Consider the following 12,518-nt stretch of genomic DNA (forward strand, 5'->3'; position numbering starts at 1 on the left):
TAAAATATCTGCTGACAGTTGAAAATTCTTAACCAATGGCTGTTTATGCTGATGTAATAAGCTGGAATTATGTTTTTTGATTTCTTTCTCAAACTGAAGGTTTGTCTCAGTTCTAACCTCTCTTAAAATTAGCTTTTTTCTGTCCTCCCTACCCTAAAAAAGGGTCTTTTCTGAATCCTATAACCACTGGTATTTTACCACTCATGACAGTGCCTCCCCCCTTTAACTTTCCTGCTATTTCCCCAGCCAATTTACCCTTCCCCTTCCTGTTGAGGTGAAGGCCATGCCTAGTATAATCCCACCTACAAAGAGAATCAACATGAACCACACCAATATGTGACCCCGCACCCGACATGAGCAGCCATTCCAGTTCCAAATTAACTCTCTTGACAGAAGAGTTCAAATGAGGTCGGTCATGGCGCCCAAGAACAGATACAAACTCAACACTAGTATGCTTCGATGCTGATGCAATCTTCTCCAGGTCACACTCAATACTGTACCCAGGATCTCTGTCAATACTGTTACCTGCCCCACCCACTATAACCACGGTGTCTTCCTTAGTGAAATCTTTGCAAAGTGATCCTAAATCCTCTGTCACCTGCTCCAGACCAGCACTAGGTTTAAAAAAATTGGTGACCTGGTATTCTGATCCTAGTTCATCCTGCAAAAGTTGGCCAACACCTCTTCCATGGGAACTACCTAACAACAACACTTCCTTTCTCTTTACTGATTTCCCTACATTCTTACTTTTCAATTTGCTGTTGAAAGTTTGTTGTGCCCTGTCTACACCTGCAACTGCTTGAGGCTCTCCAGCTTCTAACTGAAGCAACAGGTCAAATCTATTTTCCACATTCACCATAAAGCTGTCAGACAAAGTTCTAGGCCTGTTCCTCCTGTTGCCTGTTGCCACTTCCCACCTCTCTTTACCCTTCTCCCTCCTTAACCTGTCAAGATCTGCCCCGGCCTTGTCTAACTCAGCCTGAAGGGCGGCAATTTTCCCCTCCTGTTCTGATATCTTCCTATCTCTACTACAAATCCTACAAAACCACTGATGAGTCTCATTTACTTCCCCTATTCCCACGCCACTACAGTCACCCACATGGAAAAAACTACAGCACCCATCACACCAAAGCCCCGACCTAACAATTCTACGGCAAGTCAAGCACTTTTCACTCATGATAAACGTAATAGTTTATTAAGAATAAGTCAGTTACATTACAGATAAACACGAAAATATGGTTATACAAATTTGGCCTATACGCAACAGTGTGTAAACAAAAACAAAAGTGCAAAGTTTCTGAAACAACAACTTAAACTTTACGCTACTTTCCGGAAATGCTAGTTAAATAATGAAGTGGTACGCTAAGTTAAATTGCTGGAGAGAGCAAGGAACAACTAAACGAAATTCTATAGATTTGTTGCAGCAGAACGTAAACAGAAAATACGACTGTACGGTCTTTTCGCGTTTTCTGCTATATTACGTAAATAAAAATGAAACCTTTAATGGTACACTTAATCGGTACACTAATACACTTATTTACCACGTAATCAGTACTAATATATATGTTTTATAATCTAAAATGACTTATCTTTACGAGAACACCAAAACTAGCGCTAGTCGCCTGGCTGCAGGGCACATTTCTCTTTTTTGACTTCCCCCACTTTCACACACGCCAATCACGACCTGGAGCCTGGCATTCTAAGCTCAGAGATTGGTCTTTGCACTGCAAACCGATTTGACCAATCAGCGACTTTAAAGTTAATAGGCAGAAAACGGAAAAAAATCAGCTTTGCGGACTCTTTCCCACACGTTTGCAGTGTCTTTTGCTAACACAATACAGGGTGGAAGCACAGCCCTCCATAAACAGCTTGTTATCTCCCCTGTTGCGTCCATTTCAAAGTTTGTAAAGAACGGCCATAAACTCATATAAAAGCTTCATGCTCTGACAAGCATCTTTTGAAACAGAGTCTGGACGTCTGGACGCCAGTTTCCCTGTCCCACAGACATTTGCAGAACGTTTACATTTCTTTTGGTGGCTTGCTCTCTAACAAGGGTCTATCCTCTACTTTTATTCCCGGCCTACAATGCGCTGTCGGCGAGTTTTCGGCGCTAGGCCGTATACCTGGACGTCTGCTCCTTGTCTGGCGCCAAGCTAATGTGTTTTGCACAATGCGACCGCTGCACACGGCAGTCTGGAAATGTCTCCTCATTGTCCCCCCCCCCCCAAAAAAAAAACAAAAAAAAACGCGCTTTGTCGCCCACCAACGCCGTGATTTTACAGCAGTCGTTTAAGTCAGCACCCTGTTCCTTTGAACGCAGGTAAAGCTTACCATATTTCTTTCCCTAGAGCACGCAAACAAGACCATAAACTACTGACCACCGTTTCATCACAATGTATGAAGTCAAATCACAGTAGATCGTATTCCCTATATCGAATCAGAAGCGAGAGTGCCTTGCAATCTCTCAGACTGATAGAGAAAATAATATTAAAAAGAATCCTGGAACATTATGACAATGCTGAAATATTAGGAGATTTCCATCTTGGTTTCAGAAGAGGTCAAAGTACCACATGAGCAGCAGTACAATTTGTACCTCATGTACTTGAAAAAATAAATGAAAAATCACTAGCAGTGGGAGTATTTTTGGACCTCTCAAGTGCTTTTGATAGAGCACATCATGACATGCTCCTATCAAAAATTGCGAAAAGTTGTGTCACTGGAAAACTCATCCAATTTTTAGAAACGTATTTAAAGGGTAGACAACAGTGCACAGAGATTATATACTCTAATGGAGAAATACTGGAGAGGAGAAGGTCAAGTATAAGAAATATACACTTTGAAGTTCCCCAGAGCTCCATTTTAGGTCCAGTCCTATTCATATGGTATGTAGATGATTTCCCAAGTTCTCTTGACAGTAACCAATTGATCACTATGTATGCAGACGATACATCTGGTGCCTGTTGTGCAGACAGTGAGCCCAGCTTAGCTGAAGAAATTTATAACTTTATTGAAAACGCAAGATCTTACTTAGAAAGAGACAACCTGAACAATCAACACAAAAAAACAAATATTACTCATTTTAAACCAAGTGGTCCAATCAGACAGAATACTGGGATTGATGAAATTCTACCAAAAACCTGGACAGATCGTAAATTCTTGGGTTTACACACAGATGATCGACGTTCATAGAAGCAGAAAGCTGATTATGTGTGCAAAAATGTAACACCCAGTCTATATCTATTAAGTAGATTATCACCATATCTTAATTCTAAAACCCTAAGGACTGTATGTTAACGATTAGTGCACCATTTCTTGTCTTATGGAGTAGTACTGTAGGGTGGGACATGCCAAACAAATATGAACAGTGTTTTCATACTGGAGAAACGAGCCTTGAGGGTCATGGAAAAAGTAAAACCAGGAACCTTTTGCAAATACCTATTCATTAGACACAATATTCTCACAGTTTATGCCATATATATACTAGAAACTATAATTCTAGCGAAATAAGGCACTAAGATCACAAAAAAGAAACATAGATTTCACAACTATGAAAAAGAAATTTAAAAGACTTTCATATGGTTAACAGAAGATTAAATAACAGCGAAAAGCCCTTATGTCGAAGGAGCTGTTTTTAATAATTTGACAGGGGATACTTTTTAAAAGTGCGTCAAGCAGTAGCTTCTCAAAAAAATGCCCTTATAGCTTGAATTTATAATGAACTGTAATGTAATAAGAAAAAATGTAAACTAAAGAAAATTGTAACTGTAAAAAGTTTATACTTAGCTTAAAATGCACTTGCATGTAAAATTACAAGTTACAAACAATAAATTGAAAATTTGTTGTGCATGTGACCCAAAGCTCATTTCCTCCTGAAACAGTCATGTTTTCAATCATCATTTCAGTGTTCATTTTTATGGTTGATATCAGCCGTTATTCTACATCTGCATTATATGTCTTTTTTGTAAATTGTTTCATTTTGTTATTTCTTTTGTTCAAATTTGATAATTTTGCAAAGGATGATGAAAGATTAATTAAAAGATTAATTAAAACAGTGAGACAGCGGTCACAATTGTATGGGTTGGGTGACAGGAGGTACTCAAACTTAATTAGGAAACAGACATTGTGGAACAAATGAATGTGTTAGGTCTGATTCCTAAACTTCTTATACCTTCTTACATTTATCTTGTAACTATCATGTGTCAGAAATGGATTTTCAGTTGCACTTATAAATTACGTAACCTCTACTACATTTATAACATGAATTTTTATACATACTTGTATTTAATATTTTACAGTGAAATGGTTTGCAAGATTGGTGTAGCTTGAAGTACTGTCAGTAGAATCAGATTGATTAGTAAGTGAAATTTATTTGAATGTTTCCAGGCTTTTGTGATGTTTCATAAAGAAATGGATTGAAACCTTCAGGCACTGCATCAGTGACAAAATGCTTTTTTTGTGAAATATACATAAAGTAATGTATTAGAGTTGTTTATTTCAATAATTTCTTGTGGCAGGCTCATATGCTGTTAAGTTGCTCTTTGGATGAAAAATAAGGCTTTCGAACTATTAAAAAATGGCTCTGAGCACTATGGGACTTAACATCTATGGTCATCAGTCCCCTAGAACTTAGAACTACTTAACCCTAACTAACCTAAGGACACCACACAACACCCAGTCAGTCATCACGAGGCAGAGAAAATCCCTGACCCCGCCAAGAATCGAACCCGGGAACCCGGGCGCGGGAAGCGAGAACGCTACCGCACGACCACGAGCTGCGGACTTTTGAACTATTAAAAACCAAATACAAGTCTTGAAGGGAAAAGTATTGAATGAGATATGTTTATTACACAAAAATTTATGTTGGACTGGCAACTAAACTTGACAGTAAGCAACGAATTTTTCATTGGGAGTGATGACAGCTCATAACACATTGTTCCTTTTAGTATTTCTAGGTGCAGTTTGGTGTAAAATATGAAAAATTTGTTCTCCAATATTCTAAAATATTTATAAAATGCATTTTCCTCTTCCTTGAACTTCTTGTGGTGTGTGTAAAAAGCGCATTCTGTACCACATCATGACGTTTTTTTTGATCCACCGGTTTCTGTTGTTTCACACTTCTGTCTTCCTCATCTAAAATAAAAGCTATTCCAGCAAGCTGCAAACCATACGAGTCTGATAAATGTCACATTTGAGAATCATCTCATGAAGATCGCAATTCCCATGAGAAAACTGTTGAGGAAACCGATGTGAATTGAGATCATGTAACCTTAACTGACATGATACAACAGACAGTGTGAATACGCCCTGACATAATGGTGTCGTGACACAATGGTGCCATGACAACCAGTATTAATTGGCCTTTATAAGTACTTCAGTGAATCAAAAACGAAAAGTCGCAAATATTTCACAGCTATTATGCAGATGTCAGGATCCTTTGCAACATATACTGATGTGTGCAGTAAGTCCATAAGATTTTCAAACATTACATACACAAGGAAATATTTACCCAGGGTGCAGTTCTCTGTCATGCCAGATGCAATTTCAACAGTGATGACCTGAAAACACAGATATCTAAAGAACAGTCGCCTTTGGTTTCTCGAGAGTTTGGTTTGAATCTGATTCTGAGTTAAGTATTACTGCAGAAAAGTGAACTACATTGAGCTACTCTCCTCTTTTTGAATATCTATTTCGTTACTTTAATTTGAGGTTAATTTGTGTTCCTTATCTTGAAAAAAAGCCAGATTTACAGGGAACTTTTCATTTAATGTCAGTAAAGAAGAGAAAATTCACCTTTTTCGTTTATTGGACTAATCATTATTTTTTTCAAAAAAGTTACGAAATGCGTTCTTAAAAATAGTAACAGATATTACTGAGTTACTTTAATTTTAGCAGAGATAATTTTTGGCTGATGCAGAATACTAATACCCTAGAATTCACTTACCTTAAAGTTATGGCTGACACTTCCATAAGAGATACAGCTAGTCTTATGTTCATATCTTTATTCTGTAACATATGCCTTACCTTACCTTACCTTAAGAAAGACACATTTGAATTCATCATCTCATAACTTGTTAAATAAAAAGTAAAATCGTCCTTATAACAACCAACTACTCACTACTGGATGCATCTAGTACTTTCAGTGCATTTTTCTGTTTTTCAAGATTTTTTATTCTATGCATGCCACTCCCGCACAGTGTCGATCATCCATCGTGATAACCAGCTTTAAAAACAAGAGGAGGGGGGGAAAAATCAGGCTACCTGTCTGGCCTCCTTATAGCTACAAAGTGAACTATCTTCATTCTAAGAACATTTCTTCCCATACTATCGTTTTATCACAAGGTAAACTGTTATCAGACAGGGTTTCTTATTTTTTTAAACTTTGTTAATCAAACTTCGTTAACAATAATAGTTATTGTATGTTGTGTGAGTAAAACTGTTAGTACAGACAAGAAAAAAAGGATAAATACAGTTAGCTAACTTTGCCTATGGATCAGTGAATTTCTGTGTCTACTTTTAAAATGAAAAACTCTCAATGGAATGTTAACTTGAAGTGTGACTGTAACTGAGTTCATAAACGAAATGCAAAAGAGAAACATGGCACAACTCTGAATAGCGAGTGGCTATAGGCTTGAGCAAGATGCATTGTAGCCTGTAGTGGACAAGCAACAAAATATATCACTCACTCACTTGCGACTAGAATAAGATATGGCTCTACTTATAGTGTTAAAAAGAATTTCGATATGCTAGCTACATTTCGTATGTACCAACATAGAATCTAGAATGTAGCAAATGTAAAGTGGTCAGCGACTATATTTTTCACTGCAAGCTTTCCAACGATGAGCGATATTTTTTGAGTATCATGATAACAATGAATAATTATGAAAAGAGAACCAGCTCATTATCAAGCTGCGATAGAAGACTACAAGGTGTGAAGGAACAATTTTTTTAATCCAATAGTTTCCTCGTAATCGAAAGAGAAAGATTGCATAAGACAGAATATACACAAATCCCAATATGGTGACTTTTAAATTTTTTACACGAAAAGTAAAAGTTTTAATTAGAAACTAACTACCTATACGAATGTAGCTTTGCTCCATTTACACAAAACATTTTTTTAGATGCACAGTAAATGACACGGTATTTGGTTCTCTGTATTTCGTTCCGCAGCTAGTCGCATGGCTCCAGGCCTGTACATTTCGCCACAGTAAATGTTCTGCTGCGGAAACGCCGCTCGTATGCCCGTGGCCTAAAGAGACTGATAACCAACAGAGCATGAGTGAACACACAACACAAGCTAATGCACACAGAACACGACCTAATGTCGTTCCGCCTAGAAATCTACTTTAAGAGTTGTTGGGTGAACTTAACGACAGCCGTAATTATTTGGATATGAATTTGGAAAAGTATAAATATCTTATGACGGTCATAACTCCTCATATAATAAGACAAACATTTGTACAAGGTAAGCAGTTTCTCGACATGAGCTGCTGATAGTTACGTTAATACTTCTGGCAACAGGAAGGAGTTGCAATTAACTAAAATTTTCTGCTGCAATTTCGAAACAAGCGCAGAGTGAAATCATACCCCAACACATGCAAAGCTATTTATGCTGCCCTGAAAGATGATTTAGAAAGTAACGTAAAGTAATGTACCTCAATTCTGTAAGTTACAGATGATATTTTTATACTTTTAGACGTTTCTGAAAAACAGTACATTTTTAGAAATTGTATATGTGGCGTATGAGCTCCAGTTTAGTGTCTTTTTGAGTTGGAATTTTTTCAGTTCGTACCTGGAGTCTATGAGCACCCTGTTGAAGACTTTTGCGCCAGAATCCAAAGCTTTGTTCTGAACTCTACATAGGGATTCATAATCTATCTGGAATATTTAATTCCTAGTGTTGTGGTAGTGAATTCTACAGTTAATCTCTAAATCAATCTTGTTATAAACCGTATGTTGTATTAAGAAACGCAGTAAAACACGTGTAATAATCCCTGTGTCCCTCTAGGCGTTGCTGCAAGGTATTCCATTATCAGCTTAACATAATATTCTGACTGCACTCTTCTGTGGAACAAATAGGACATTTTTTTTTCATATTGTCACATGAGGTTGTGGCATAGTACTACGTGGAAGTACTCTAGCCAGCGCCAGATCGAACAGGCTGTTACTTTCCTTAGCTCCTTGCGGTAAACAGCGACGAATTTATTTATATCTGTTATAATTTTCCTGTTTTCCACTGTGTCAACCGCTCGTAGTTTCTCTATTAAAGAATTATAAGTTGCTGACTTTTCTCCACCTCTATCACTGTATCCCTCCTTTTAATTTCCCACAAACATGTGTGTCTCCTATACATTCCGATAAATTCGGCAGTGGACTCTCTAGCGAACTGAGTGTTTCTACCGTTTTAAAATTCATTGTGTATACTGAGATGAGAAACATTAGACTAAACAAACAGCTTAAAAAACGCTTTGCATGCCAGATTTTTGGCGATCTCCTATCTACGTTCTCCAACTTGTCTGCGCAGATGTGACAGGCATTCGTATAATTGTGCAGTTTTTCAACTTTGCGCACATCTTGTATCTGCGCAAATCTTTTTGTGCACTTTACATTTGCAAGAAAAATATGTTGCGTGTGGACATTTTTGCGCAGGTATGAAATGTACGCAGACTTGGAAGTTTGAGAGAAACGGCTCAAATCTATGAGTTCATATCACATCTGCGTAGACAAGTTGAAGAGTGTGGGAAGGTGTTAGTGCAAATGCGTTTTTCTCAAACCTTCAACATAAATGTTTGCGCAAATGTCATATTCACGTGCACTGATTTGTCTGCGCAGATATTTTGCGCAGACTTACCGTTACGTGTGTACGCGTCGTACTAACTGTGGCATCACAATACCGGTAATTTTGATGAGTGGTATATCTGTGTCTTTCATAATATATGTCAAAACACATGATAATTGTTTGTAAATAAATATTGCTTTGTCATATTTGTACTAGCGTACTAGTGGTGTGATTAGGACCGAAGTTCGTACGTAATAGAACAGTCTGGTAGAATGCATCTCCGCAGAAAACTGACTTTAATACTTTCATGTTATGTGCTTTTCGCAACAGTTTCGGCTTATAAGCCGTTAGTTATCATGCATGGAATATTAACCGGAAGGAAAAGTATGGTTTCAATGGCTGAGCACATACAAGAGGTAAGTGAAATTGCGATTTTTTTGTGTCTGGCTTCTGAACAAGTTATTTGCCCGCTTTTGGTGCATTATGACGTAACAACTCCCGTAATTTGCCGGTGACTTCATTATTTCACTTCTATAGATATACCCCAGATTTATAAAAGTTGGGAAATTCTAGAATATTCCATATTTAAACCTAAAGTACGACAAGTGCCAGTGTGTTTTTCGAAGGTTGTAGTGATACCAGAAACCTTTTTGTGTAAGCAATAGTGAAGAGAAAAAATTGTCTGCTTTGAAAAGGCCAGTTATACCACTCTTGTGATACAGTATGACCTAACAGTTGTATTGCCGATGGTTCCGAGTTTCTGTGACTGTTGGAGTCCAGGCCGTTATTGAACTGTGTTTTAGGCTTAGAACTGCCTGTTTACTCCGACAGACATACTCAGTGCCATGTTATGCACCAAGGAGGTGTTTTAAGTTCAATATTTTATGCAGTAATCAGTGACAGTATACAATCAGTATTCTATACCATTTTATCATGGTGAAACAAATGCATGAGAATTAAGATATATGTATGTTTTGACAATTTTAGTTACATATTTCATGTTGGCTAAAGTTACATATCGAACCTCCCTGAAATATTGGTTGTGGCGACAGACTGATTCACATAATCAAAAGCCTTTGAGACATCACAAAATGTCCCAATGGGGGATGTTCGGTTATTCAATGCATTTAATATTTGATATGCTTTCACAATAACCGAACATCACCCATTGGGATATTTTGTGATCTCTCAAAGGCTTTTGATTGTGTGAATCATGAAATTATTCTAGATAAATTTAAGTATTGTGGTATGAGTGGGACAATGCACAAATGGTTTAATTCATACTTAAGTGGAATAATGTAGAAGGTTGAAATTAAAAATGCAGATAGTCTGCTAAAACCAGCAGAGTCCTCCAACTGAGGAGCTATCAAGAATTGTGTCCCACAGGGTTCAGTCGGGGGTCCCCTATTGTTCTTAATATATATTAACGACTTGCCACTCTATAGTCATGAAGATGCGAAGCTAGTTCTTTTTGCTGATGCTACAAGTATAGTAATCACACCCAACAAGCAAGAATCAACAGAGGAAATTGCAAATTATGTCTTTCAGAAAATTATTAAGTGTTTCTCTGCAAACGGTCTCACAAAATTTCAAGAAAATACAGTGTATACAGTACTGTACAGTAAATGGCATAACACCATTGATAAATATAGACTGTGAACAGAAGTCTGCTGCTAAGGCAGAATACTCAAAATTTCTGGGTGTGTGCATAGATGAGAAATTGAATTGGAAGAAACACATTGATGATCTGCTGAAATGGTTAGGTTCAGCTACTCATGCTATTAGGGTTATTTGCAAATTTTGGTGATTAACGTATCAGCAAATTAGCCTATTATGCATATTTTCCTTCACTGCTTTCATATGGCATCATATTTTGGGGCAATTCGTCATTAAGAGAGAAAGTATTCATTGAACAAAAGCGTGTAATCAGAATAATAGCTGGAGCCTACCCAAGATCACCTTGCAGACATTTATTTAAGGAACTCAGGATATTCACAGTACCTTTGCAATGCATACATTCGTTTATGAAATTTGTCATTAGGAACCGAACCCGATTCAAAAATAACAGTGAAATGCGTAGCTATAGCACTAGAAGGAAGGATGATCTCACTATTCTGGATTAAATCTCACTTTGGCACAGAAATGGGTGAATTATGCTGCCACAAAAATCTTTGGTCATTTGCTAAATAGTATTAAAATTCTGACAGATAGCCAACCAAAATTTAACATCAAATTAAAAGAATTTCTGAATGATAACTGCTTCTACTCAGTAGATGAATTCTTAGTAGATATGAAGTTGTAACTGTAAAAAAAAAAAAAAAAAAAATATTTTGTGTAAAGAAAACTTACGTTAAAGTGACACGTTCCACATCATTACGAAATGTTGTCTCATGATCTATGGAACAAGGACTAATGTGTATGTATGTAGTGCAGCCAGATGTCTAGGTTAGGTTGGAAGATAACAATTTAGTTCCGAGTGGGCAAAGCCAATGAATCTGAATGCAGAAAATAGTAAAAGGTTGATCAGTAGTACAGCTTAACTTTATTCTCTGTTTTAAAGTGACAAAATACCCATGTTTCTTCCCAGTGAGAAACTCTGCTAGTTGTTGAATTTGAAAGAACCCAAAGAAAAGAGCTCTAAATATGTTAAACACATTATTATTATTATTATTTATTATTATTATTATTAACTTTTTTGTAAATCCTTTGTGTGGTCCCAACTTGGTTACAAATGTACAGTGTAATTCTGTACAATCGTACATAACATTTAGGACTCTATCCACTATGATGGTATTAGACTAGTACCCTTTGTGCTGAGGCTAGAGAACTTTGTTTAACCACATAGCAGAATTTCCACATTGTACAACATGCATATAATATCTAATTGACCCCATGGTCTGCATCTGTGGCTCTGCTGTTTAACTATCAACCGAACAAGTTTCTAAACTACAGGGGAGCATCAAGATCATTTGGAATCACATCACAGTTTGAGTGTGACACAAACCTGAATAATTTAATAAAGGTGTCAGTCCTCCCTGCTTATAGTGTGACAAAAGCTGTTTTTGAATTGGACAAAGACAAAAGAATTATTCTGCCCCAAGCATGATTCTTAATCATAAATTTTAGGTCTGCTTGGATTTGCATTAGCTCTTACATAATTTTACAGTTATTTACACTGATGGGTCTGAGAAAGTTATAGCAGTTTTTAGTGGACTCACTTGAGTTATGGAAGCAACTTTGGTGACACCACTCAATTTAGTTGCATGTCAGAATCAAGCTATACTGGGAAACTCTGATGAGTGGAACATTGAGCCCTTCATAATGAATGCTGGCCACAAGTTGTTGGCTTTTAAATAAACTGCAATAGTTGGCTGCTCAGAAGATTTTTTTTTGATAATGTGTTTAGTATTTGGCATTGACAATAGTTTACAATATTTGACAAAGAGCTATAAGAACTCTCAACGCACTACAGCAGATAATATTTAAGGGGGAGTAAAATGAAAACCGAACACCTGCCACAGTGAGATCATGAAATTGTTCCTTCAAAAGTAATCAACACAGATGTTGAGATATTTATCCCATTGGGAGACAAGATCTTCAATTTCTGTTTCATGGAACGCAGTTGCCTGCTGATGGATCCATAACCCAACCCACTCTTGCACTACTTCATCTGACTGAAATCAATGTCAACGAATGTCTATCTTCAGGTTTCCAACAATGTGAAAATGCATGGTGAATGATC

General features: G+C 37.1%; 1 protein-coding gene across 1 annotated transcript in view; it reads left to right on the plus strand.

Annotated features, from left to right (window-relative positions):
• Positions 1 to 8,888: 8,888 nt before the first annotated feature.
• LOC126262377 (lysosomal thioesterase PPT2 homolog) overlaps positions 8,889 to 12,518 on the plus strand; it is a 52,134-nt gene continuing 48,504 nt past the window's right edge. The window contains exon 1 of the mRNA XM_049958974.1: positions 8,889 to 9,192. Within this exon, the coding sequence (XP_049814931.1) occupies positions 9,049 to 9,192 (144 nt within the window). The 5' untranslated portion in view covers positions 8,889 to 9,048. The remainder of the gene's footprint in view (positions 9,193 to 12,518) is intronic.

The sequence above is a fragment of the Schistocerca nitens genome, chromosome 6 (assembly GCF_023898315.1).
Source record: "Schistocerca nitens isolate TAMUIC-IGC-003100 chromosome 6, iqSchNite1.1, whole genome shotgun sequence".
NCBI classification, from domain to species: Eukaryota; Metazoa; Arthropoda; class Insecta; order Orthoptera; family Acrididae; genus Schistocerca; species Schistocerca nitens.